This window comes from Cygnus olor, chromosome 4 (assembly GCF_009769625.2).
Source record: "Cygnus olor isolate bCygOlo1 chromosome 4, bCygOlo1.pri.v2, whole genome shotgun sequence".
Classification (NCBI taxonomy): Eukaryota; Metazoa; Chordata; class Aves; order Anseriformes; family Anatidae; genus Cygnus; species Cygnus olor.
Window position 1 is genome coordinate 21,480,000 of NC_049172.1, and position 27,285 is coordinate 21,507,284.

Below are 27,285 nucleotides of genomic sequence, written 5' to 3' on the forward strand. Positions count from 1 at the left end.
GATCAATTAACCAATCTCTCTGCTATCAAGTAGAAGCGATTGGTAGATCATGAAATAGAGGAAAAGAATAGAGAACCAAGCTTCCAAAATAGCTTTTAAATAATTTCTTTCTCCTTATTGTGTCAGGAAAGAGTAATGCATAAGAGGGGGAGGCTTCCACAAGAGCACACTGAGGAACTATTGTTCTCTAATGACTTCAAATAAGCTTTTTAGGCTTATGCATGAATTAGAATTTTGCTCTTCTTACATTTAAAAAAAAAAAAAAGAAAAAAAAAGAACACCCAAAAAACCCCACCCCACCTTGTGATTTAAGTAAGGTATTTTCTATTCTAATGACAATCAATTCTAGTTAGGTATCAATCAAAAGAACACATTCATTGCAAAAGATCTGTTAAAAGATATTCTGGGTTTCCAGTAAAGCTGCTTCACTTTCCAGAAGAAAGACAGTCCTAACCCCTAAAATTAAATATAAACTGTGAATTGATGACCTGAAGAAAATCCTACCTGGGATGTAGGGTGTCAGTTCATATAACTTATCAACAAAACTCTTCAATATCTAGAGTTTAAGTAAATCTGTGATAATTTCAGAGGTGTCAGTGGACACAGGGAGTGATTTAATTAGAGATTTATATGTACTCACTATTTATTCTGTGAATGCTGTGAAGGACAGCTGTATGCTGAACAGTTTAAACAGACTGTACTATAACTAATGATAATAAACAGTTCTGTTGAATAATAAACAAAAATTTAGGGGGAAAATTCCCCCAAGATTTTTCTTTTAAAAATATATAAACCAGCAAATTTTCATTCTTTCTTACATGTATGTTCCAAAAATATTTTCATAGATGACTTTAGGTTTTGCCTCTTCCTGTTTATATTTCCATTCTGTCCTACTTGTTTTACTGCTCCAAAACTGTTTCCAGCAGGTGATCTTTCACATCATTTTCTAGCTAAATTTTACAGCTTCTTGTCTGAGCCAAGCTCCTTAAAAAAACATGCCTGATTCATGTCATTGTAAGTTCTTCCTTTTAATAAAACTGCTGTAGTTCTGAGCTGGCAGAACAGATAAAAGGTAGAGAAATCACAGCTCACAACTACATCTTTTGACTTAAAGTAGCCAACTAGATAGTATATGCATGAAGAACCAAAAAGAACAGAGCTCAAATGTTTCTGAACCAATGGCAAAAGTAAATAAATAAGCACAGACTAAATCACCCCCACAATACAGTGAAAAGTGTGAGATTCCCTGTACACAGGTAGAAATCCAAGTTGAATGCCATGATACGCCTGCCCTGCAGGATGTTGTAGCAGCAAAAGGCAGGTTGCTGCTGCTTCTGAGAAAGCAAAGGGAAGCAAAGGAGAAACAAAACGATGTGTTATAATTCTGCGTCCTTCTGGAAGAACTACAAATTCTGCATACTATTTAGATCTTAAATAAAAGATTGAAGCTCAAATTCTGTTTGTGTAGAAACTAGGTTACTATTAGGAAGTTTCAGATCAAATTATTTAATCTACACAAAGTGTGTAAATTCCCTTTATACCTAACAGCTGTCATTTCACCAGTAACAAATTTGGCAAAAGCATTCCTTGGAAGGCAGACGGAGCCCCTCCAAAGACAGCTTGCTCCCCGCCTAACACTGCCCATTTGTGAAGAAAGCTGGGCCACGGTCAAGGGGGACAAGGAGCCACAGGAGATATAGGATGCCTGGAGTCCCTGGCAGCCTGCTTCCTTTTAGTCACAGGGAAACACCCCTCTATTTCTAGCATAATTACTCCCCCTCCCCCGAACACATTTCCCCAGTCCATCTTCTGGTTGAACTATCATATGGGAAAATGCCTTTCTTTTTGCCTTCTGCTGTAACCCCGACGGTGATGACAAGCAACCAGTGTGTGGGGGTGGTATGTGATTAGCAGGGAAACAGATGGTCTCAGACTGAGAAGCCTGATATTTAACACGCTTTTGTAACTACTACCGGGGGCTAAAAACAAACATTTCAGGAGGCGGAATCGTCTCGTGGTAAGACCACAGCAGAGTAAGTCAGGAAATCTCTTTTTTTTTATTATTCCTGGCACAGCCCATGGCTTACTGTGGGATCACAAGCAAACAAGAACCTTTGTACATCCAACGCTCTCGCTGCCGAAACTGGTTAACGATACCTGCCCAGGCGCAGGGGACTGCAGGAATCAATCCGGTGTCGAATGGCTCTTTGCTGATATTGAAATGAAAGATGTTCTATGGATGAAGCCTGAACAGGTAGGGAAAAGGTAAATAAAAGTCCTCTGCTCTCGGACTGAATTTTATGAAGAACATGGAGACCAAAGGTTTATGCAGAAAGGATGAGAAAGGGGATTTTTTCATGTTCTGCTGAGGGCAATCCCACACTGGTGCCAAAGCAGGGAACGGAAGGGGATATTTGAAGAGCAGATGCTTTCTGATATGGGTCAAGTTTCCTTTGCTTTTACACAAAGAGAGCCCGTGGGTGGCAAGGTGCATGCAACTCATTCCACCTGCTCCCTGCAGAGCTCCCTGCAGCCCAATTTCCCTGGCTCTGTGCAGATAAGTGTGAAAGTTGCACACGCACCCCCTTCCCCACAGTGCAAGGTTTCACAGGCTACATGCTGTGTTACAGGAGAACGCTCTGTCTTCCTGAAAGAGAAAGCAACATCATAAATAAGGTAACATTTTCAGCTACAGCTCCTGGATCGCTTCATAGTCTCAGGTGAATTAAATCTGTTAGCAAGATTCACACTTTGGAAATGCACATTAAAAAAAAATAAATACAAACAATCAGCGAAGACTTTAAGGTACATTAGCTGCAAAAACTACCTCAGAAGTAAATGCTTTTAGAAGCTGCAAACATGGACAATTAGTGGCATTCTTGAAAGCTGAAAGTCTAAATAGCTGTCAGCAACTCCACCAGCAAGTGTAAGTTATTTACAACAGCAAGCAGACAGATTATCAACATAACAGAAGCACTGATTAATTGTGTAGCCTAAACTTGCAATAAAAACAGTGTAAAGCTCCGTTTGTGTGAATACGTTTTTAAATAGGTACTTTTTTGCTCGAAGTTTTCCTCTTATCTTCTACTCATATTTAAATAGCTGTTACCGTTGAATCAAATTGCTCTGCTAATTTTCAGAACCTTTAAAATTAAGAACCTGACTTTAGAAATAGCCTCAGAAACATTTTTCAAATATCTAAATACCAATGAGATCCGTATCAGATGCTAAAAACAGTTTTAGACTTTATTGCAACACGTACAAAATAAGATGCTTGCATCACAGTATCTTTCCACAACAGCACAGATTTCAAGCCTAGTTTCCAAAATATTTTGCAGTTCTCAATAAAGTTTTGGGTGAGGACCTCCTAATGACTTTGTGAGCATTGACTTCTTCACAGCCTGTTACATGTATTCTATACTTCTGTAAAGACAATTGGGAAATCCGAATAATTGTCGCATTCGGTAATTCATTTGCAGCCAGACCTCAATACGGTGGAAGTCTAGACACAAGGAGAAATGTAAGCCCTCATCCCATGAAAGATAATGGATATACTTGTTCTGGAACCCAGCTGGTTGTGGTTGCTGGCATGCAAAATGCTTACCCTAGGCCAACAGACAGCTACGTAGATGAGTATGTCCTGGGTTTGACTAGCTCTGACAGTAACCAGAGGCACGTACACCATGCATACCAGAAGAGTGATTCCTACCGTAAGACTGCTTCCATTCTAACCTCACCCACAAGCAGGCCATGCAGGTACTACTGAGTACTCCTCATGCTACGGAAAGACGGATGAAAATCCTTTGCTTGGGTCATAAAGCCAGTACCTTGTTGTACTGAAGTGAGAGATGATGGCAGCTCTTCTCTAGGTTATGCCAAGAAAAGCTTGATGACTGACGTGCTGCTGTTCATGCCAACATGGCTCTCTACAACACACTTCCACGTGCAGTAATTTTGTGTCAGCACTCATTGCCCTAGCTGGTCAACTGGTCAGGTTTGCGTACAGTGGGATGCGTGAACCCCCTTACATGACAAACTCTCTGGACAGCCCAAGCTGTGTTTGTACTTGGTACAGATCTTTGCTGAACACGGGCAAAGATGCCAGTTTCCCTGCCCCATGAGTTAGCGCTCAGGTATTTAATGGCTAGGTCTTACGCTAATACCAGTAGCCTCGACAAGCTTTTCAATAGTTTCTTCTTCCTGATAAAGCCAGAGGAATTCTGCTTACCCATATACATGCCAGAAAAGTGAACCCCAGCTGGTGCGTGACTCTTCCAGATCAGAAACAGCTTCCACTGTGCAGAGAGATGCATTTTGATTCTTACTTCTTTTTATTTGTGCATAGGGAACAACAGGGAATGGCAGACGATATTTATGCGGAGGGTGTCTTCCCCAGTTATAGAAGAGATCTTCAGTGTCTATCAGTTAGTTGCTTGAGGTCATCTCATTATAGACTGAGCGAAAGCACAGCCACCATTCTTCTACCATACTTATTTATCCTTTTTGGTAGGGTTCGGGAAACACACACAAACACACCAAAATTGTTACTGAGCAAATAAAAGACTTATCTGGAAAGAAAACCTCAAGAAAGAACATGTAGGAAAGCTATTAGGGCCAGTCTCACTGCTACAACTGTCAGGTGGTCTCTCTTGACCCATGCCTGTTTTTGCCCTTACATAGGAATATAATGAAACAGGAGGAGTACACAGCTCTAGGAAAGGCATCTACTCTTACAGATTAAAACTCTTACAGCTCTTGGAATATAGTTTGTTCTGTAGGTATTTGTGCATGTGTGTGCAAAATTACTGTTAATAGAAGTACTAATATATGTCAGAAGGAGTCTCTTTTAATATTACTTGATGACTAGCTACTATGCTTGTGACATGTCCTTGCTGTTTACTAGTACTCAAGTGAGAAGTTACTGTGTCTGGTGTTGCTTGTGATAATTTACATCTCCCTAGGGATAAGGGTGCTAAGCTTTCTTCAAACCACTTATTCTTGGCACCAAAACTGAGCAATTATGGCTATGTCTCACACTTTGTCTTTTAAGGACATGGCATGTTTATTACTTCCAACCAGAAAAGGACTCGTGTAATGATGTTTGGAAATTGCTGGGTTCAGACAAAATACCACAGTGCTTGGTATAAATGAGAAACTTAAGTTTGTAGAGTTTCCATCTCCATGTAAGCACAAAAGCCCCAGGCAGAAAAGTGTACTTTTCCTGCTGTCTTCGCAGGACAGAGGCACTATGGAAATTTCAATCAACAGTCTGGAAAAATTCCCACCACCATTTTGCTTCTTTACTGACAACTACTGGGTATTGACCTAGAAACTATTATTTAAAATTCAATTGCAGATATAAGGTGCTATGATAAGTTGTGATTTGCAGAATTACAAGAGGAGCTAATGAGACCTTGGTTAGGACTTGTAATTTGTAGAATTGTAACTTAGACCTGCATTGTACATGCCTAACATGTAAATGCAAAAGTCACAGCAGCTTGAAAAAAGACCTCAAAACACCAAGAACAAAACCAAAACTTCAACAGCCAACTATGTGCATAAATGTAAGTAGAAAATTGGTCTTCAGCTGCAAAAGTAAAAATGTAACACTGAATGCATAAGGCTGTCCAGTAAAATATATTCATTGCATCAAATGAATAATTGAATAATTACAAGTACTTGAATAATTACAAGTACTTTCCATAAATCTGAAAAGTAATGTAATAGAAAATAAACAGCCAATAAAATAGGAACAGTTCTGAAAAAAGAAATTCAAGTCATTACTTCTGAAATACAAAATTATATTGGTCTCATTAATCAATTCAGTGTTGTATTAATGAATGGAAATTACTTCCTTGTCAGGTGATTCTTTTACAAGGTAGTTTCCTCCGCAGAGGCAGTGGATCTCCTTTCTAGGTACTGAATAAGAAAATAATAAAAAAAAATGATCTGTAATTAAAAAAATAAATGTGCATAGAGATTTGAAGGATTATAAACTGAGATGTGAAACTTACTCTTTTCTTCCTTTTTTTTTTTTTTTTAAATGATTGTACGTCTTAGTACATCCTGGGTAATTCTTATTGTTTTGTTGCACAGCATTATCATTGCAGCATACATGCAATAATAAGGCAATGAACATATCATCAAGAAATATGATTGAAGAGTTCATAGACTGATAAACAGATAGTATAATCACAAGCAAAATTACCACGTTTCTGAAATGTGACACCAGGTGAAAAAATAGTTTTTTTAAAGAGCAGTAAGTTATATTCTTTGTTCTTTCGGAACTATAACTTAAATACTTCCCCCGTCCCCCCTTTTTTTGGCAAAATAATAGCCTCTTGGGTGATTAAATCCCTTCAAGATGCAAACATCTAGGTGAGGAAAAAAGAAAGCAAAATAGCAAGTGTGTAGAAACAACCACTGAGACATGTCAAAGACGTTTCCACTAGCATACAAGAGAATTACAAACAATGAAGAAAAAATAGTGAAGGATGGCTACAAGAAAGACTGACAACAAGGGAAGGACAAAGGTACCCACAAGGAATTGCTGCCCTCGGACATAAAAGCAACAGCAGCTATCCTGGTTTTGCGATTTGCTTTCTGACCACGTTCCAGATTATCGCACAACTATACTGCTCATATTTTCTCTCCTTTAAATTAGACTGGTCCCAACCCCACTACTAGAGCGCTTGGAAGAGATCCTGGAATCGGTTATCTCCCGGAATGCCAACAGACATTCATCTGCTCTGTGTTATGATGCCAACTAATTCCCTCTGACCGCTCGAGTCCTTTGGAAACCACCAGCGCAACCAGAGGGCTGTTTTGCAGGCTGCCGCATTCGTGCTTTGAGGGTCTGAAGTTTGTGGTACTGCGTGCCCCGGAGGATTTGGGAAGGCATGTGAGCTCCACGCCGACTGTGCTGGGGGACTCGTACGGGCGCTGGGGCCACAACTGTTAATTGGTTGCTGGACAAAATTAACTACTGAACTTCCTCAGAGGAGGAACATGGCTCTTCCCCTCCAGGAGGGCTCTCAGGCCCGAGCACACTTGCATTCAACGTGGGAGTCACCAAGGCAGCAGTGTGTGTCTACACGTGGCAGCTTTTGCCAAAGCTTCAGTGTAGTAGCTAAAATGCCGACTGTTTATTTCCCAGCACATAAAAAATGTTTTTATCCACAGTCCATCAATTAACCATTCACCTCACACGTAGGTACAAGTGTGTCACCACCACTGCAAGCATATCCCGATGCCACTCTAATATTGTGATCCTTCCACTTATGCAAAAAGCATCTTTTACATACAGGGATGCTGCCGAGTCCTACGTGCCGACTCCCTGTCACCTTCTGAACAGAAACACTTTACCTAATGGGACTTCCTGAGCATGAAACACAACAGAGAACACAGTTCCTCAAACTGCTTTCAATAATCCCTTTATATTGCTAATCTCTACAGAGAAAACTGCATTTCCAAACTTGACTTTTGTCTGGTAAAAATCTGACTTTCAAAGTATCATCTAATAACATTAACAAAATTCTGGGGGGAAAAAAATCCTTCTTTCTAAAACATTCATTTCTACAGTAATTGTTAACTTTGGCTATTTAACATCTAGCATATGCACAACACCGTGCATTATGAGCAGGAACACTGGAAATAAAAAGAGATGGAGAAAATGGTTGGGGAAAAGCACAGATTGAGATGTTAACTTCTGCACAGTGAGCATAAAGAGCCACTTGATATCAAATTCACACATTAAAAGACTGTGGCATTTAAAGTTAAGTGGGAGCATCTCACTGAGAAGCCTGAATCAGCTACTCTTTATAGCAGAACTGGCCACATTTCTGGAAATTAGTGCTATTACCTGTACCAACAACTCCTTCATTCCTACTTTTAATCCTCTTCTAAGGATATTAAGGTCTGAGGCAGGACAAGAAGCCCAGCACCCAAAAGGTTAAGACCATTCTGCCCTGTTAAAACCACCTGAGCCTGATCCTTTTCCGTATCTTTACCTCCCATCGTCCTCTCTGCAAGTGTAAATTCCCCCAATAACCACAGCAACCATCAAGACAGAAGTCTGCTGACTTTTTTTTTTTGATCAATTTTCATCCCTTCTAACAGCTTTCCTGCCACAAGAGTAAGTGGGATCAGAAGCAGGCAGGATGTTAGTTTTCATTCCCAATTATAAAAGAGCTATACTTCTTATAAAAGCATTCATGTTTGTGTTTTGCTGACTCTCCTACAGATGGCTGGAATGCATCTAAGGACAGAAAAGAAGGGTTAAAGAAAATTCTGGATAATGAGGACTGTAATATGGATTAGAAGCATCATTTTTTTTTTTGTTTGTTTCAAAAAAAACCATACGTGCTGCATAACATCCTATTTCTTTAATGTGGAGACACTAATATTAAAAAAGAAATACGGCATGGTTATTTTAATTATGCAAAACTGTAATTGGCATTTATTGCATAGGGCTTCAGAGCGATAGAAGCATGGCATGGAAAGCTGATTTTTTCATTAAATAGCTGCCCCAAGGCAGATACATTCTGAACAAAGCGCCTTTTCATGAGATATACCTGTCCCATGGAGAGAACAACAAAGGGAATAAGGAGGGGGAGGTAGGAAGCCTGAACAACGAGAGAATGATATGAAAAGAGTCCACTAGAAAAGGGAAAAGAGGATGAAAGAGAAAGTAGGAAGTGGGATGGAGTGGTATGGTATGGTCTAATAAAGGTTAAATGACTTAATCAGCGAGAAAAAGAAGCCTTCAAAGGAGATGGAGCAAAAAGAGGGACAGGAGGAAATTAAAAGAGCACACTTAAAGGATGAGAAGGATTAAAACTTAAGATGGAACAAGAGAAAAAATATTCTCCAAAGAGTGGAAAGGAAAAGGCGAAAAATCACATTCATGCATACAGATCACTTTGGGGAGCAAAAGGATCACGCCCATTTGCATCTGCTGCAGGTTACGTTTGCCTATGTGGCATTCCTCAGCTCTCAGGAACTGCTCCAGGAGAGTTACGAAGATGAGCCATCGGGGATGGAGGCTGGGGCAGAGGAGCCCAGGACGATCACTGCCTTCTCATCTACACGCACGTACCTCTTCCCTGCTTTGCCTCAGGGTGGCTACCAGGAGTTAAGACAGGACATAGCCTCGAAAGAACATTCGTCCCCCTGCCTACTTCATTCCAAGATGACGGGCACTGTCAGAAGAAACTGTCCCCTAACCAGTTGCATACACTACTGGTGGGAATGGGGATTCACGCCTGCCTCTCCATAAGAGATGCGAACATTTGACAACACCAGAAATTGATAGGGGGTGGCGGATGAGCAGTTCCCATTACTCATTCATTTATTTTCCCCACTGGGGAACCGTGCTTACGATGCCTGCTGACACTCGACAGCAGTAATGTAGCAGTGGAAACCATCATTCATGCTATGGTAAACAATGAATACACCAAGAAAAAGGGATCTAATTTTCTAGTGCCTTTTGTGGATTCGAAATTAGAGGCTTTGATGCATCACCACTTGGCCTCACTCGTATCTCACAGTCACTATTAACGGACGGATATGGCAAGAGGCAACTTCCTTCCCTCCAGAGATTCACATAGGGCAGTGCAAGCAGCACACCGTTCTAGCATTATTAACCTGCAAAGCAACAGCAGAGCTTTGCTCTTGGAGGCAGAAATCACGGCCAAGCAGCTGTCTGATACTTATCTCAGCAGAGACCGTATTTTTGACTAGTGGAAATACTGGACTTGCTACTGTTTTTTTCCCCTGCTACTCAGCATCTCCCAAGGAACCAAACAGAAGCAGAGCAGTATTGATGAGGCAGTGGAAGAGCACTGAATCTTGAAGTTCCCATATTTCCTAACTGTTAAGAGCTTTTCCCAAAGGCCTTCTGCAGATGCCATTGAATTGTTCAAGTCTGTAACCATAGGAATATACTTCTTTTCATGTTTCTTTAAATACGCTTTAAGTTCTACTGTAATCATGGGAATATAGTAACAGGAACATAAGCATATGGTAATTACAACTTAATTCTGCCAGGATTTATGCCTTTATTTGCACTTGTATAAAGTGAGAGTCAAATATCACTGAGAGGAAAGGTTACTGCATTGATTACAGGATGTTTATTATTCACACAATTTTACTATTTCTGGTCAATATCAGAGAAAAATCTATATTAATAACTATACACACAAAAAAAGCAAAAATAAGCCATTTTTGAAATCATTCTCTTGATTTTCTTCCTGCCCATGAATTTCTTGAACTTTCAGTGGAAGCAGCAACCTCTCTATCACCCTTCCAAAATATGCACTTCTGATTTAAAATTGTAGGTTTAGAATTCATAGGCACTGGCTGCTCCTTTAACATAATGACAGAACAGACTAAATCTGGCACAGAGCACCATACAAGAAAACCAACATTACTAAAGAGTGCATGAAGGATATGGAAGCTTCCCCAGCTTCCTCAGCGCACTAGCACTACAGGGTCACTTCATCCTAGAGATGTGTGGTAAAAATGCTTAAGTTTACGCATTTCTTTCTTTACTGGCTTGCATTTCAACTCCCTTCTTTAAGGAATTTTCCACACACAAGTAGGAAAAAAAATCTGATCTGCTGTGGCCATGGGGATAACAAAAACAAAAACAGCAATGAAGCAAGGCACCGTTGACAATTTACAATGGAATCAAAAGACTTCAAGATATATTTCTTTAACATAAATTTGGATCTATCTGAATATTACTAGTGAGAAAGCACCTGGATGCACTGGGTAGGCTATACTGTTTTACTCAGATATGATTCTGCTGGTCTCTGTCTACAACACTAGCCATTTTACTGTCTAGCTAACAACATAAATAACTGTTACAGGGGAGGGAAGAATTTCCCTTTCAGGCTCACAGCAACGCAAGTACGCTGGCTGGTTCCTCAGCCCTGCCCAGGAATGTCCCGCAGGGCCTCCCAGCCCAGAAGGCTTGCAAAGCACTTTATTCTGGAGGGCTTCTTGGAAACTAGAAAGGAGTTTTAAAAATATCTAACCAATCCTCCCTCTCTGCCTCCGGGTTTGCTGGCTTAGGCACACAGTAGCCAGAATTTACTACAATTACCAGAGACAACACAGACTTTTAGACAGGATGCTTGATTAAAGAATGAAATAATTCAACCTGAATGAGGAAGAGATCCCTGCATGATGCTCTGGAACAGTCTGATGACAATTATTCTGAGTTATTTATATGAAACTGTAAACAAACAAACAGAAAAAACAATCCATATTACAAGCCACTGATTAAAGGCCTTAAGGAAATAGAGCAGGAAGGGCAGCTGAAGAAAAATACTGCAGTGAATTTTAAGAACTACACAGTACAAGGCTTCAGTAACAACTTTATATTTTATCTCCTGAAACATGCATCATAAGGACTTGAGAAATATTATCTTTGACTTACCCAGGTAAATATGCTAAAAATGATGCATAGCTAGAGACACATAAGATATCAAAGGACTTGCAAATTGAAGCTTAAGGGGGACCAATTATTGTTTTTATTGGTGGATACCTTTTTTTTTTTTCCTGAGCATTACTTTATATTCTAATGTCAAGAAGATTAAAATGTTCAAGTGCTACCTTTTGCTTTTTCAGTGCCAGTAAAAATTATTAATAAGTTAACTAATGGAAAAAACAGATCTTTGGACAGTTGCAGCATGTTTACAGTCAAAACCAACCTTTTTACTAATATACTGCTGCTTTAAGAAGCTGTCTTTCAGCTTTTCCGTTTTTATCACCCACATCTAGAGTGCCTGCTGGCAAACCAGCAGCACGTCAGAAATGGGTGAAGAACATGAAGATATACAAGTGTGAATTTCATAAAGTCTGTTGCTCCCACTATGCTGTATACATTTGGCCAGTGAAACAATGTCAGTACTTAGCTCCAAAACCCCATGTTGTGCATCTCATCCCAGTAGCAATTACAGCAAGAGTCCAGCTGTAAAAACCCGATGGAGTCGCTGTGCAGATCCAGAGAATCAAAAGCACAATTCATTAGAAGTGCTTCACTTGCTTTCCAAAGCATTTTCAGTACAGGCATACGACACAGGGAGAGAGGTACAAGGTCACCCTTGTCTCACCTTTTCCCCACTCAACGGAGGGCAAACTACCACCAGGTAACTCAGAAACTCCAGATTACCCCAGACACCATTTTACAGCATTCCTCAATGCAGTGCATGACACCACGGAGGAGAAAGAACGGTGCACACGACCAAAAATCCTTGTGTTTTTTGGAAGTAAGAATGAACAAAACATACACATCCTCTTACACTGATTAATTACTAGAAACAAAGCCAAGGGAAAGCTCTAGCCTTCTTTGAAGCTTTCTGAATGAACTACAAGAATCAAATGCCAGCAGCTGACACTTTTTCCTCAGTGATCACCGAGCCAGCCTTCTGTATATTCAGCTATCATAACATATGTTTCCGAAGAAATAAATTCAGTTATAGGTTGTTTGCCTGAGTACTACAGTGTTCAATTAAAACTTTAAGAAATGCACGCAATATAGTATTTGAAAGAAAATTTCATGTGCATTCTCTGGGTTACGGCAGCAATGGGGTGAGTTTACTGCTAATTACTGTAAAACAGACTACGTATCAACGCAAAGATGCGTTAGACTGATGACAGAATTTACAGCAACTCTTCCTTTAATTTGCAATTACCCTGCACTTAAAGTATTTCTGAATGAATTTTTTTTACTACAACAAATTGTCCCGTTACACACAAACAACTGTTCTTTTTACTCAGTAGCATGCTGCTAACTGTTACAAGACTTATATGCTAGAGAAGAATAGCAATGAAGAGGCAAATTAATTCAGTTTTCTGTAACTGTAGTAGGGACACCAGTGTAAACATCCAGTATTCCCATGGAGAGAATATTTTTAGTCCTTTGTACTAAATGATCAACAGCTTAACAGAAAGAAACATCCTTGCATTTTTTTTTCTGGCTCAGAGAACGTATCTCATACCTATGAATTCTAATGATTAAAATAATTCTACCAATTACTTTGCTACATTCCACTATGCATAGTCAAGTATGTAATGCAATAAACTATGCCTGAATGGTCTGTTTACCCCACAGCAAGTTACAAGGAAAACTCTTTCCCCTTAAAGGACTTGTCTCTTTGGAATGCACAAGCTGGCAAAAAGCCAGGGGAAGCTGGTGCTTAAGCAACCAAGACTGAGCAGTGCCTGTGTGCATTGCAATCTCAGCCAACCGCAGTAAATGTTATTGGAGTTTTTGTGCTGTAAAATTGCTGCTTTCATGCCCACTGCATCTGACAATAGGAATCTTTGGCCTTGGATGAGAGAGGAAGGCTGATGTGCCTTCTAGTCAGATCTCTGCATCCTTAAAAAGTAGGGTTACTACTCCTGTGTACTCCTAATGGGTTAGTGACAAAGAAATTCATGTCAACGCTACGTCCAGATGCAGAAAGATACTAAATGGAGAAGCCTTTTCTGGATGAAGCATAAGAACGGAGAAACTATGCTTTATGCATAGTGCTGAAGCTTTTAAAATAATTGATAACACTTAAAAAAATAAAGGATATTCAAGGCGTTAACGTGTTTAGCCTTACACTTTTCAAAGCACCACTGAGATTAGCTCTGTTAAGAATTCACAATCACCCAATGCACATCTATTTACTTGTTTGCTTACTGACTCAAGTGTAAAATCCTCGGTATTTCTCCTGTGAAAGACTGCGTCAAGCATCTGCCAATAGAATTTGCAAGTCCTGTTTACTTCCAGTGAGCAGCATGTTCAAAGTGCTCAAACGTCATCCTCCAACTTACAGCCAGACAGAACTGAGTGCACATGGAAGCCAAAAGCCAACAAGGAAACAAATCACATTTCTTATTTTGGTCAAATGCTTTTTTATTTTTTTTCCCTTACAGTGACCATTTCAACACTATAGAATACAATGAGTGCTGTAGCTGTATCACAACGACTTGCTTCATGTAATAGTTAACATTCAACAGCAACTTAAATTTACTCCAAAAGCAACCCGGCTTTCCTCAGAAACACAGAATCGTGTATCAGCATTCAGCAGAACTAAGGAATAAATTAGGTACTTTATCTGTTTACACAGCTCGTTTTCTTCAGTGGTAACAAAGGACTCAGTTGCAGTTGAAGGAATAAAGTTTTCAGCAATCAGTGGGACTGGATAGTACGTGGTGTCCTTACTAAACGTCTAAGTTTTATACCAACCCAGTAGACATGCAGTGTTCTCCAAAGCACCAGCTCCTCACAATAACCAGGGTTACATGAACTCATTTTAATTCAACTAAAACAAAAAATTAAATGACTGACTGCACTTTTACATCTGTGAAAAAAATACAAATAAAAAAATTTTAAAAAACCACCGCCACCACCCCAATTACAAACAGCTCAAAGTCTAAGACACCAGAAGACAAAACCAAACAAACTGCCACCACCACCACCAACAAAAAACACCACCAAAGAAATTATTAAAACTTCACAACTTTCAACTCATTGTAGGTTTCAGGGGAAACTACTGAATTCTCACAGCTATCCGTGCTCGCTGAGCATTAGAGCTGCCAGGAAGTGTTGTTTGTACAACTGTAAGTTCAGGCTGTCGCCACTCAATGGCGAACAAATGGAAGCATGTGTAAGATCTGCAGTGCTCTCTTCCCAGATGACATGTTTGAAAAAAGGTTTTGTAGTACAGTACAGAGTTAAAATATTAGACCTTTCCCTGAAATAATATCATGAAAAATAATGAATAAAAGAGTTTGATGCAGTGATGCGAGTCGCTTGCATCTGATCCCGACCTCCCACAAGCGATTTGCTGTGCACTTTCACGCCTTCTGTACCCCTGGGTACCCACGGAGGTTGGAAGTCAGCCTAAGCAGCTGCTGGGTGAAGTCCTCAGCTTTGTAATTTATAACAAAAATAAACTTCCTATGTGACTGTTTCCTTCTCCTTTTAGCTTCTGTATCATAAATTAACTTCTACAAATTTGTTAGAGCCTACTTTTCCCTGCAAGAACAATCCATCCTCGCTCCCGCCTGTGACTTCAGGTTCTCCCATTAACAAACTGCAAGGGAATTTAAATGCAAGCTCCTTGTCTTGCAGTTAGGAATGCCTGTTCTGTAATCAAGAGAGTCAAAGGAAATGATCTGTGTGCAAGCGTTGACAAGGAGAGAAGGGATGCGTTTTTGACTCCCTGGTTCATATATACTCCCAGATACAAGTTTGCTCAGTTTAAGCTATCTGACATTTGGATGCGGCTTTTTTTCCTTCGAGAAAATTATATTCTGTATTTGTATTTCACTGTATTTCAGAATGAATTTCTCTCCACAGATTTTCTTGCGTGATTTTTTATAATACGATTTTGACGGGGAAGGGAGGAGGGGAGGAGATGTCTCTGCATCGGATCATATCCGCAATACGATGCACAGTTGGCAGGTTGTCCCATCTGGCATGCATTCGAGTATAAGACGGATAATTTGTCACTCTGAATCCTTTGATTTGTGAAGAGGCCGAAATCATCTTTGGAAAGATATTTTGCAGCTAATGATACAGGAGGTGTGGGGGAGACTGTTCTTTGAAGGCTACAAAGGCCACAATCTGAGGAGAAATAATTGGTCTTGGCTCTTCTATTAAGTAACAGAGATCGAAAACTACAAAAATCTTTAAGAGAAAAACATGACTTACAACAATCAGATATGAGAACTAATTGCCCACCACTTTGCAAAATTTGATTTTAGAGGGGTGAGGGTGAGATTGGGTAACTTTAATTTGCTCTTGGCAAACAGACTGAATGCTTAATTAAACTGAACAAATGTACATTTTTGTACATTAAGAGAACAATGTTGACAGAAGTTTGGCTTAAATACCAAAGAAAAAGGATAAAAAGATGGATTCATGAAATTGAAATCAAATATCAAAAAAGGGATCAAAAATAAATTGGCTAGCAGTCATGACTTTTTTTTTTAGCTTTCTAAAGCAGCTATATTTGCCCCAAGCATGTGGAACAGATAAATTTGTCGATCTGTACCTAAAGGATATTGGCCTCCCTGCACTGCCTGATTTTTGAATGTAAGAGATAAAATGCTTCTGTACCTACTGAGGAAGCAGTGCAAGCACTGCTACACAGTGGTTGAAATATAAGTCTCTGGCCTCAGAAAAAAAGTCTGTGTGTATTTTTACAGAATGAACTTATTCCGTATTTACAGAAAGCATGTCAAATACCTCTATTCAACATCACAAGCATTTTGAGTCTATGGGTATCAAATGCGCTTGCTTACGAAATATTCACGAGTATGTGTGTGCCCAGAAGAGACCGTCAGTTTTCACTGAGAATAGGGAACCTTATTTTGTCATTCTGCAGGACGTAAAATGGTTCAGCAAGCGGGAAGGGCTGTTTTGTAACACAGGACAAGTTGCAGTTTTCTGTCAAATGCAAACAGACAATGCACTGCAATATGTACACTGCTAATGAACAGCCTTACCACAGCTCAGTATGATAACCTCTGTTATAAACTACAAAGTCATGTATACCTGATTTGAAAACTACTCACAGATATTACTAGAAAAACTCGGGGAGGTTATCTCAGTCTGCCTTTTCCAGGGCGAATGGAGGTTCAGTCTGCAGCATGATTCTGACCTTTTTATTTATTTTAATTTGATGTTACAGGTGACAGAGCTTCTGTCATTTCCCTTGGGAAAGCCTCAGATAACTTAATCCAGTGCACTGTTAGACAGTTTTTCTTGATACTCTGCCTAATCTTTCTTTTCCTTATTTTCATTCTATTACTTTAATTGCATCTCCATGTGGTACACAAAATGCTCCCATCTTGAGATACCGTTTCCCCTTTGTCAGGGCTTAATTACACCTTAGGCTATGTACTGACTACAAGTTTTGTTCTCTTACCTGTTTCCATAGATAAGTATCTCTACCCACTTAACTGTTTTCATTCGGATGTATCTGAACAGCAGACTAACCAAAGATAATACTAGAAGCAGTAATTAGAGAATTTGACAGTAATTTTGAAAAAGCAAGAAGCTCAAAATCGTACCTTATACTCCCTTGATGCAATGTCTACAACTCCTTTTCTGACGCATTTGTATGCCCAGCTCAAACTGTATTTGTTAGCTCACACAGCAAATTTATATCTGATTTGATGTTCAGTATCACTAAAATTCTCCAGCACCTTTTTTTCCTCAATTTTTTTTCTTGAACATTCTGTATCTCAGACCAGCTTAGAATTTTCAGTTCTAATATCACTTTATTAGTTTCTGGCCTTATAGTTAATGATCTTTCCTTGTCCTCTTCTATTAACTTCTTGTCCCCAGTTGGCACTCAGAACTCTCACTATTTGGTATCTTTGGGAAATTTTATTAGTGCCATTTTTACTCCTTCATCCATATAATTAATGATGATGTTAAATAAAATCAAGATTATAGCATATTCCCATGATGTTCTTTAACACAACTTCTAGTTTGATCTATTATTCTTAATTTATTATCATAGACTACTTCAAACCAAATGAGTCTGAATTCATTTTTCAAGCAAAATGTCTTTGGACCAGTGTCAGACCTGAAGACAAATTTTATGCACTGACACAACAATGACAAAATTTATCATGAATTATGAGATACGAGATGAAAAAAAAAATAATTCAATGAACAATGCTTAAGACAGCAATGAAAATAAGGTGCTTGGGCACCTATGGAGTTTGCAGGGAGTTAGAAGGACTGCCAGTTCTTAGAATGATGGACAGAAAAAGAAGCAAATTTATGTTTCACCAAAAAAAGCCCAAACAGCTTTTAAGTGTTCGATCTTACCCCATCATGTGCGTTTCCTTCTCCCCCAGCAGTTTTTTCCTCTCCTTTTGTTCCCCAATAGTCAGAACTAAATTGCTCTTTATTGTACGGCTGGTGACAGCCATAGTTCTAGTTCTAGTTCATAGTTCACAGTTCTAGTTCAGTATCGCATGTGGTTTCCCTTGTGGAAGAACTACAGCAAGGAAGGAAAGAATGAGAGCTGGGAAGTATTCTGAAGGCACTAAAATAGGACTGCCAGGAAGTCTGTGGACCCAAGGACCATGAGATCCTTCTAAGATGTTGGCTACGACTGACTAAACTTGCTGTGGGTCTTTTCACTGTTCAACTTCTCACAAGCCAGTGGAGGTACTGAGAGGGAAATCATAGTCCCCTGCTTCTGAGGCAAAACAGGAGGTCTTCCTACCCTCACAGGAGGAACTGCAAGAGCTACAAGTGAGGAAAAGATGCCTAAAGGCCACTTGCCTCTACCACTAATTTTTAACACAGATCCCTGTGTGTACTTCCATTCACCCTTCAATTTTATTTGTTTCTCGTGGGAAGGAAAACACAGAAGTGGGAAGAAGAGGAAATGGCAGATTGCTTAGTTATAGTGGTATATATTAACCGTGATATCTTGGCAGAAAAATAGAACATGACAGCTGAAGGGAAAATCTGAGGTGTAACCAACAAAACTAAAAAAAAAAAATCATACCTATGCTTTGTACATGCCTTCCATCCCTTCATTACTGCTGTCAGGCTGGAGCTTTTGGCCTTTTTTTTTAGCTCAGCTGCTTGTAGAAAAGCCAAATGTTACGACTTTGGATTTTTTACATTGTACTATGAGAAAATGGTAATAATTTCTGTATGATAGATACTTTTGTACCAAATTCTAATGAGTAACCATGAACAAAAGCCCTCGGACTATGACTACATGAGAGTTATGCCATAGAATATTTGGTATCTGTAGAGTTACGGTGTCGTACACTGAGACCTCTGAATACGAATATTTCTTTTATATTGTCATTCTCCCAGCTGTTTAGATTATTTTTCTCTTTACTAAACTAAAACTCAAGAGTTGTGCTCTAGATTTCCAAACTTCCTCTCTTTGCAGGACAGGTTAGCTGTTTTGAACTGAAAAGTCCATCAATCTGCAACTCCCATGTGGCTGGAGCAAAGTCTTGTTTGTTTTGCATCACCTGGCAGATCCTTGATCAAGGACAACTGAAAAAGCATTTTGTATTAAATTGGAATTTATTTCAAATCTTCCCATCAGCTGAACTATCACTACAAACTGTTACGAGAACCTTGAACAACTTAAATGTTCAAATACACTGTACAAATGCTGCTGTCAAATACATCTTTCCCTATTTTGCATTTGATGGTTCTGCCACAATGTTTCCTATTTAGGGGTAAAAATCCCCAGATCTGAATTTAATTCAGGCTCTTCATCTGCACTGTCAGAAGTAAGCATTAACATTTAACTGTATTTTTTCTTCGTAGCATCTACTTAACCAAAGAACTTAGTACTGCATTTTCCTTTATACTACATGTCTGTGTTGAAAGATAAGCTACTACTAATTTCAATAAATTCTCCTCCAAATTCTGACTAATCTATCATTTTTGGTGGAAAGAGATTAAGAAGCTTATCAAGCTACTTAAATACAGACTTTACATGACTTCTATTGTTTATAAGCAGACTATTACACAAAGAAAGCTTCTCCACACCTCAGTCATGTTCAAGAATCCTTTCCTCCCAGCTCCTAGTTCATTCTCCCTCTCACTTAAACTGTTCCCTCTTCTCTGCAGACCTATTCAGATGCCCCTGTTTCTTATAAATCAGTTCACTATTCATTCTAAGAACAATTTGAAATTTTCAGAAGTTCTTAAAAATGCTTTTCTAAAACTAGTAAATTGTTCTGAAATCAGTAGACAAATGGGCTGACTGATGGAACAGAGTCAGTGGAGTCTGACCAAGCTGCTCTGTGGAGAAAAGAAAAAACAAAATGTAGAGTAAATTGGAGGTCTACGCAGAGGAACACTGTTATGACTGATGGTCCTGCTATTTATCTTCTCCTGAATTTTACACCTATTAACAAACCACTTTAATAGAAATGAAATGTCTCCTAGCAAACTGCACACAACAGTCCTCACGTGATAAAATTTTTTAAAGCTACTAGCAATACCTCCACAAAGACTTTTTCTCCTCATGTGGTGAGTATCCAACAACTGAAATTAGAAATTCCTCACTTCTCTTGCAGCTGATTCCTTCAATGAAAGCTAATTCCTGCTGGTCAACAAAAGAAACTAATCAAACCCAAATGCTTAAATTAATATAACTCTAACTATATAATCAGATCCTTTAAATTTTGAGTGAGTTGCTACATTCACCAAATAGACGAAAAGAAAACAGATGTTTGCATAGACCAAAGAAAAGTTAATCTCACTTGCTATTCACAAAAAGTCAATATAACTGAGAACAGTTCAGTAATATTATTATTTTCCATTGTTACCTTTTCCAACCTAAAAGCTTCAAAAGTGATTCCTCTTTCCCCCAGCTAATATAAATATTGGACAAAAACATTGAGAATATAACACTGGAGTTATTTTTTACACATCAAAATTAAATATCACGGAAAGCTGCTTTTGCATCTAGATGCATTAAAAGAAGAGCAGTGAAAAAATAACGTCCTTCTGTGAAAGGGAAGTGGTACTCCTGCTGTATTACTTAGCATTTTAGCTCCTATGAAGAAAGGCTAAGAGAGCTGGGGATGTTCAGCCTGAAGAAGAGAAGGCTCTGGGGAGATCTCGTTGGGGCCTTTCAGTACTTAAAGAGGGCTTATAAAAAAGACGGAGAGCGACTTTTTACACGTGCAGATAGTGAAAGGACAAGGGGGAATGGTGTTAAACTAAAAGAGGGGAGATTTAGATTAGAGGTTAGGAGGAAATTCTTCACTCTGGGGGTGGTGAGGCACTGGCACGGGTTGCTCAGAGAAGCCGTGGATGCCCCATCCCTGGAGGTGTTCAAGGCCAGGTTGGATGGGGCTTTGAGCAACCTGATCTAGTGGGTGTCATCCCTGCCCATGGCAGGGGGGTTGCAAGTATATTATCTTTAAGGTCCCTTCCAACCCAAACCATTCTATGATTCTACGATAAAAAGAAAATACAACCCAAATAAGACTGTACCAATGGTCACGATATAACGACCTCTACTTTCTAGAGTAGATCTGGAGAGATCTATCTACAGGTAAAAAGGCTAGACAACTATACATATCATTAAGTAGAAGACAGTTATAGCTATCTTAGAAATTATTAGCTTTAATAATTAAATTCTACTGCTGCCTGTTTTTACAGAAGCATATATTTTTCCCTTCTGATAGGCCAGCAGTTTAAGAGATGAAAAAACAACCCTAAGCAAAGCAAGTAGATCTTCCAAGCAATATTCATATACATGATGGATGCAAGCATCCTGTTTCTCAGGTAATGCAATCCTTGATCCTGCAGCTGACTGCTACCAAAACACCTATGGTTTTCTCCCCTTCCAGAACAAAAAAGAGAAACCCTGCTTAAATTTTGGCCATCACTAATATAGTACCTGTGGTTAGCAAGTTGAAGCACTTCTAAAAACAAGTCTGATCTTGTGGGGAGAGAGAAAGATCATTAACTGTATTATATGACTGCCAGCACTACTAGATTATGAGTGTATATATATATCACTGATTTAATTCTTTGACAGCATGAAGAAGAAACTGCAAGCCTTTCCATTGGACATACACACTGAAGGGGCGAATTGCAGATACCTGCAGACAGAGGAGATGGGGAAGCATAGCAGGGAGAGGGGAGGGGAAAAACGAACACGTACTCACTGATGAGTTACCTCTCTGCTTAGACACAGTCTCACCAAGGACAACTCTCTTAACACACATCACAGCGTTCTGCTTGCTATCAAAAAAAAACCCTTATTTTGTCCTGCTGAAAGCACAAGATTTGACTTGCTGTGGGATCAGCTGAACTTGTTTTTGCTTGCCTGGGGCGTAAAGGATTATGGAACATTCCTCAAGGTTGATAAATTCAGACTGGCAAGCAATTCTTGAAAATTTACAAAGCAACAAAGTGCCAAAACCGAGAGGAATAACGAACATTTACTACTTGTTCCTAAGGCTTTCTAAGAGGCTAGGAGGTGTAAGGAGTTCATGCCAAATACTCAAAATTTTTAGCAGCTTTCGCTTGCTACTGCGTATTTCATTTGTAAAGGAAGGGCTGGTAGATAAGAGAGCAATCTAAACGTATTGACTTATTGAACTAAACCGGTCTACCTTTTGGATAATGCATACATTGTCTAACAAATTTCATATTCATTGACACAAAAGAAATGAGACATCTGCATAACATACCCTGCATTATGTATTACCATGCTTTTGAGGGCTCCTCACAGATTAAATATTGAACAAGTTGAATGTGCAAAAATAAACTTGTTATTTTTAAAGAACTTAATTTAAGCATCTAACATAGCAACTTTAATTTATCCTTGAGAGCATGATGTTTTTTCTGGAAAAAAAACAATAAACAACACACACACACACAAAACTTGTCAGATTCATGTGCGCAACTGCTCTTAGCAGGTTAGTTTAGAAACAACAACAAAGTTGCACTCAAATGTAGGTAGACAACACTGCGTTTTTGGTCTGCAAAATAATTCTGTCCAACAAACTGACATGCACTCCATAGGTAAAATACTTCTGCAAACCCCCTCTAGTGGCTCATCTGTAGGACAGTTTGTTGCAATCAAAATACAGAAATTCTAAAAAAAACCAAACTCTTGTTCTAGTCTTGTTCCAAGCCTTGCTGATCTAGCGGGGAAGGACCATGCATCAACAAATTAGTCTTCCAGTCTGCTAACACCAGTATATTCAAACATATAACAAAAATGGAACCACATGGCTATTATTTTTTTATGTTAAAAAGGTAAAGATTTGCTTTCCTACGGCAAGACGTATACACAGGCACTCACATTTCACATACATGTTACTCTCATTGGTTACTCATACTAGCTGGAAACATGAGAACTCTGGAAACACACATTTTCAGAGCCACTCTTCCATTCTCTCACCACACAGTTCTCTTTTTCTTTCCTTAACATACACTACTCTATCCAGTAATGCACAAATCCTCTTCTCTTGCTCACAGGGAAACTAAAGGAACTACTGGAACCTTTTGAACTTGATGAGATAGTAAAAGATCCTTTTTACATTATTCTGAAGCTAAACATCATGACAGTTTAACAAACTTTATCCTATCCTTTAGAAAGTGTAAGTAAAGGCTAGTCAGTTACAACAAATTGCGTTACATAAGAAATCATCAATGGCTATTGCTTCATATAAGTACAGCATTTTAAAGTAACTTGAATGAGTTTCTAAACACTGTAAGATACTTTCTACTCTTGCTTATCCTACAGTATTTTTACAGTAGAGACATCATTTGCAAAATTTCACGTAAAATCAGTTTAAAATACAAAATCATTTATATATCTTAATTTTTATTAGGCAATTTTCTAAGAGGATGGAAAATAAAAGGGTATTCAAACTATGGACAAAGTGTCCTCTTCTTACCATGACCTGGGACAGACACTGAAACAGTACCGGTCTGTACTAGATATGAGCTGGCAGTATAGTCCTCATCTGTATCAGAGTCCTGAACTGGCTGGCTGGCATTATTACTTAATAACCACCTCTGGTTGTCATGGAGATTGGGTGATGGAGGAGGGGAGTGTAAATGTTCAGTAACTGATGGACTAGATGAGGAGGATGGCATGGGAGGACCTATGAAAAAAATAAAAAAATAATTTAAAATATGGGTCAAGATATCACATGAACAACATCAATTCTTTTTGCATCACTGAAACGCAAATTGTCTACTTCAAACGATAAAAAGCAATGGAAAAAGAAAATATGACAATAGCAGGTAATAAACCGGTTTAAGTGTTTTACAACACGTAACGCAACGCTACGACTTGCTATTTCAATGCACAGTGTCTATTGCTATCGAAATTCCAGTGTCTCTGCAAAACAGAATGACAGAAGAGTAGGTGCCAACTGACATAAAATATTTGCTGCAGAACCAGTTGGAAAACATAGTATTTCCTATTTTTAAATCATTTATTTTCTTAGGCCACTGTCATAACTGAAGCGATTCTGTTTTGTCTAGAGGATATGAATATTTACATAATGCAAACATCCATGCATTACACTGCCTCCATTCTGCTCTCTCCTGCTGGGTGGATCGGCAGAACAAAAGTACTCAAATACATGGCCAAACACATGGCTTCCTCTTTCAGAGGGACACCTCCTGTAATAAAAGCTACTTAGGGAAGAAAATAATACAAATAAGCAGACAAACAGGAACAGTTTTCCAAGCTCTCAGATACAGAGAAACTCAAAGGCCTGAATTTCTACCATATGAGTTATCCTGACAGGAATTTAAGTTTTTAACAGTATTTTTCAGATACAGATACTATTTAAAACCCATTAAAATGTTTCATCTGTCAAACTTGAGTCCATCTGCACAAGTTGTTTTAAAACATGCATATGCAATAACTGCATCCCATTTCCACATCTTGAAAGTATCACAAAGACATCATGGAAGAAGACAAGTTTAAATAAAGCTTTAGGATATCATAACAACACATTTAGTCCTTCAATAAAACAATAATAAAAACCACAAAGCAGTAGAGAAATAGTTACCTAATTTACCCTGCCAAGTACAGTCAGCACAGATATTACTCAGGATGTCCGCGGCCCTAACGTGTGTGGGCCTGGCGTCCTGACGAGCCGTCTCCCCTCAGGAGGATCCTACTCCCAGTAGGCAGAGGCCTATGCCAAGCATGAGCTGCAGTGCTTGTTGCTCCTTCTTAATGATTTTTTTTTAAATATTATTTTTCAGAATTCCAGGAATGTTTTCCTGAGAAAATTAGGGCATTTACAAACAACTACCTCAAAGCAGGGCATCTGTCTCAAACATGTCCTCTTCTTCGGGGACATGCCAGTCAGTGTGGATCACTAGGATCCTTCGTAAACTGACCGTATGTAACTTTGCTTGGGGATTGTGGGGACAGAGACTGAACTGCACTGAAATAACTGGACTTTCACTCTTCAAAATGTAGCACCCATATTTGTTCTGACATTGACCAGGTATTTGTTCTGCTCTCTGACATCTCTTTCAGTTGCTACAGTCAAGTGACATTTCCTTTTATTAGTTGTAAGAGTCAAGCTGATTGAGGCTAATGTAGCCAAGGTATTAGAGAATTTTCAGAACTTCTTATGACACCTGGGTTAGTATTTAATGTCTGTAACACAGAGAAAAGATCCTGAAGAGCTTTGCAACAGTCACCACCAATGCAGGGCTGCCAGAATCACCCCATAAGGCAGAAGGGACTATCCTAGTAAGGACCGGTTGTTCTGTGAATCTGTTGCTCGTGTATTACCCTATTTCCTAAAAGACATGTCAAGCTTGTGCCAGTGACCAAAGAGCACATCCTGACCACTGAACAAGGACACCTGCTGCAAAGTTCCGGAGACTATGACCCACAATAGATCAGTGTGACCTAAGTAACGTGTCATGTGAATTACGAACAATTGCAGAAGGCTGGCACAATAGTGCTTGAAGTATCTCAGCTTATGTGGTACAGACCCTTGCTGTCTGCTCCTCAGGTCTTCTCTTAAGGTACAAGGAAACTATTCCAGCTCCATGCTGAGGAGAGCACACAAACTGCACAATGTAATGACCAAGTGCTGATGCTGTAAAATTCTGCTTTCCTTCTCACAGCAGCGATGCACACAGGGAACCTGGACAGACCTCTGTATTTTTGGAGTCCACATGATCATCGGTACTAGCATCACTGTTTAACTCCATGTAAGCCTCCATGCTTAGTCAATGGAGACAGCTAAGCAGCTTTGAAGCTGACTGAGTAGTAATAGCAACTAGGACAAGTATTTGGAGTCAGCAGGCTAAGAAATTTGGCAATCTCAGTATGATTCCTGTCCGAAAAGCGTGGCAAGGAAAAAATTCCCAGTGAGGGAACTGAGTAGCCTCCATTTCCAACTTTTCTTTTCAATGCTGCACTGGGGCACAGTGCAAGCTGTGGTGACTTTCCTCAGCTTTAGGGATGACAGCCAGCACAGAGTCCCTTCGGTGCCAGTGCAATGCAGTTTTAGCCAAGGGCAATATCATTTGGATAACTTTTGCATAAGTCATCAATGCCAAGGCAGTGTTAACATGTATGGTACAAACTTTGTACTGCCTCCTTTCTGACTTTTTGTTTTGTTTTAATGGACCTTCAAGCCACCTCACTGTCACAGTTGGTAAATAGCTTACTTGACTATGTTCACTTGGAAGTACAGCACTATACCCGATGCACAGGACAAACAGATACAACTATTAACAAAAATTTAATTTTCTGTGCTCCTGGTAAATTAGTATAATAGAGGGACAAATATTAAAATAGAGTTGACTTTTTAACCCCCATTGTGCTTTAGAAGCAGAAAATACTGCCAACAGTATTTAAAACCAGATTTAACTGTACATGGAGTAAGACTGCTGGACTACTTTAGAATAGAGTATTACATTGCCTGTAGGAAGGGAATTGTACCAGAAAATGAAGTAGCTTTATTACATAATGTTAAAAAAATAAATTAACCTGCACAGATACCATTCATAACTAAGAATCTAAATTTAAATTAAGGGGAAAAAGAGTGTTATTTCATCATCTAATCATTTGTTTTTACAATACACAGTAGTACAGTTATACTGGAGAGGTGCAGCACCTCTCAAAGTTAAATTTAAGTTTAATATAATAAATAATGCTGACACCAGTAACTTCAATTAACTTCCCTCCATCTCCCTTGTACCCTGCTAAAATCACGCTAATTATTATTTATTTTTCCTTGCTTCTACATTCAGCATAGCCCATGACATAGTATCTTAAAGCGCTCTAACACACATTAGGTCCTAACCAACGTGGTTCCCTGGAAATAAATCAGTGAGAGCCCAGCCAAAAACTGTTTGCTTAATTCTTTCATGTCATTTACCTCTTCTCAAACTTGCATTGAACAGCAATATATGTACTATTACCAATTGTAAAAGTCTAGTTTGGTTCTGGAAGGAAAGCGAGCACTTACTGTTAATCAAGTAACGCCTGTGTGAAACCCAAGGTTTATGGCTGGGGAAATAGCAAGGATGGGGGAATGACATTTTACAGTGTGCAGCTTGGGAATTTGGAAGTAGAGAGAGCATACTTTCTCAAGTTCAAGACAAAGCACTACCAGATTTTCTTGGTACACCTTGATTTTTTTATATTGCTTGCTTCAGTAAACTGAATTTCTTCTTGACAGTGTATTGAACGCTTTCTGTATTATGTACCCAAACTGATTTAGATAGTCACTGTATCTAATTTGTCACATATTTCA

At 39.1% G+C, this 27,285-nt stretch overlaps 1 protein-coding gene across 1 annotated transcript in view; it reads right to left on the reverse strand.

The window, feature by feature from the left end:
- The window catches only part of TENM3 (teneurin transmembrane protein 3), a 1,331,063-nt gene that overhangs the window by 147,347 nt on the left and 1,156,431 nt on the right, over nucleotides 1–27,285 (reverse strand). Inside the window, 1 exon segment of the mRNA XM_040554455.1 lies at nucleotides 23,434–23,643. Within this exon segment, the coding sequence (XP_040410389.1) occupies nucleotides 23,434–23,643 (210 nt within the window).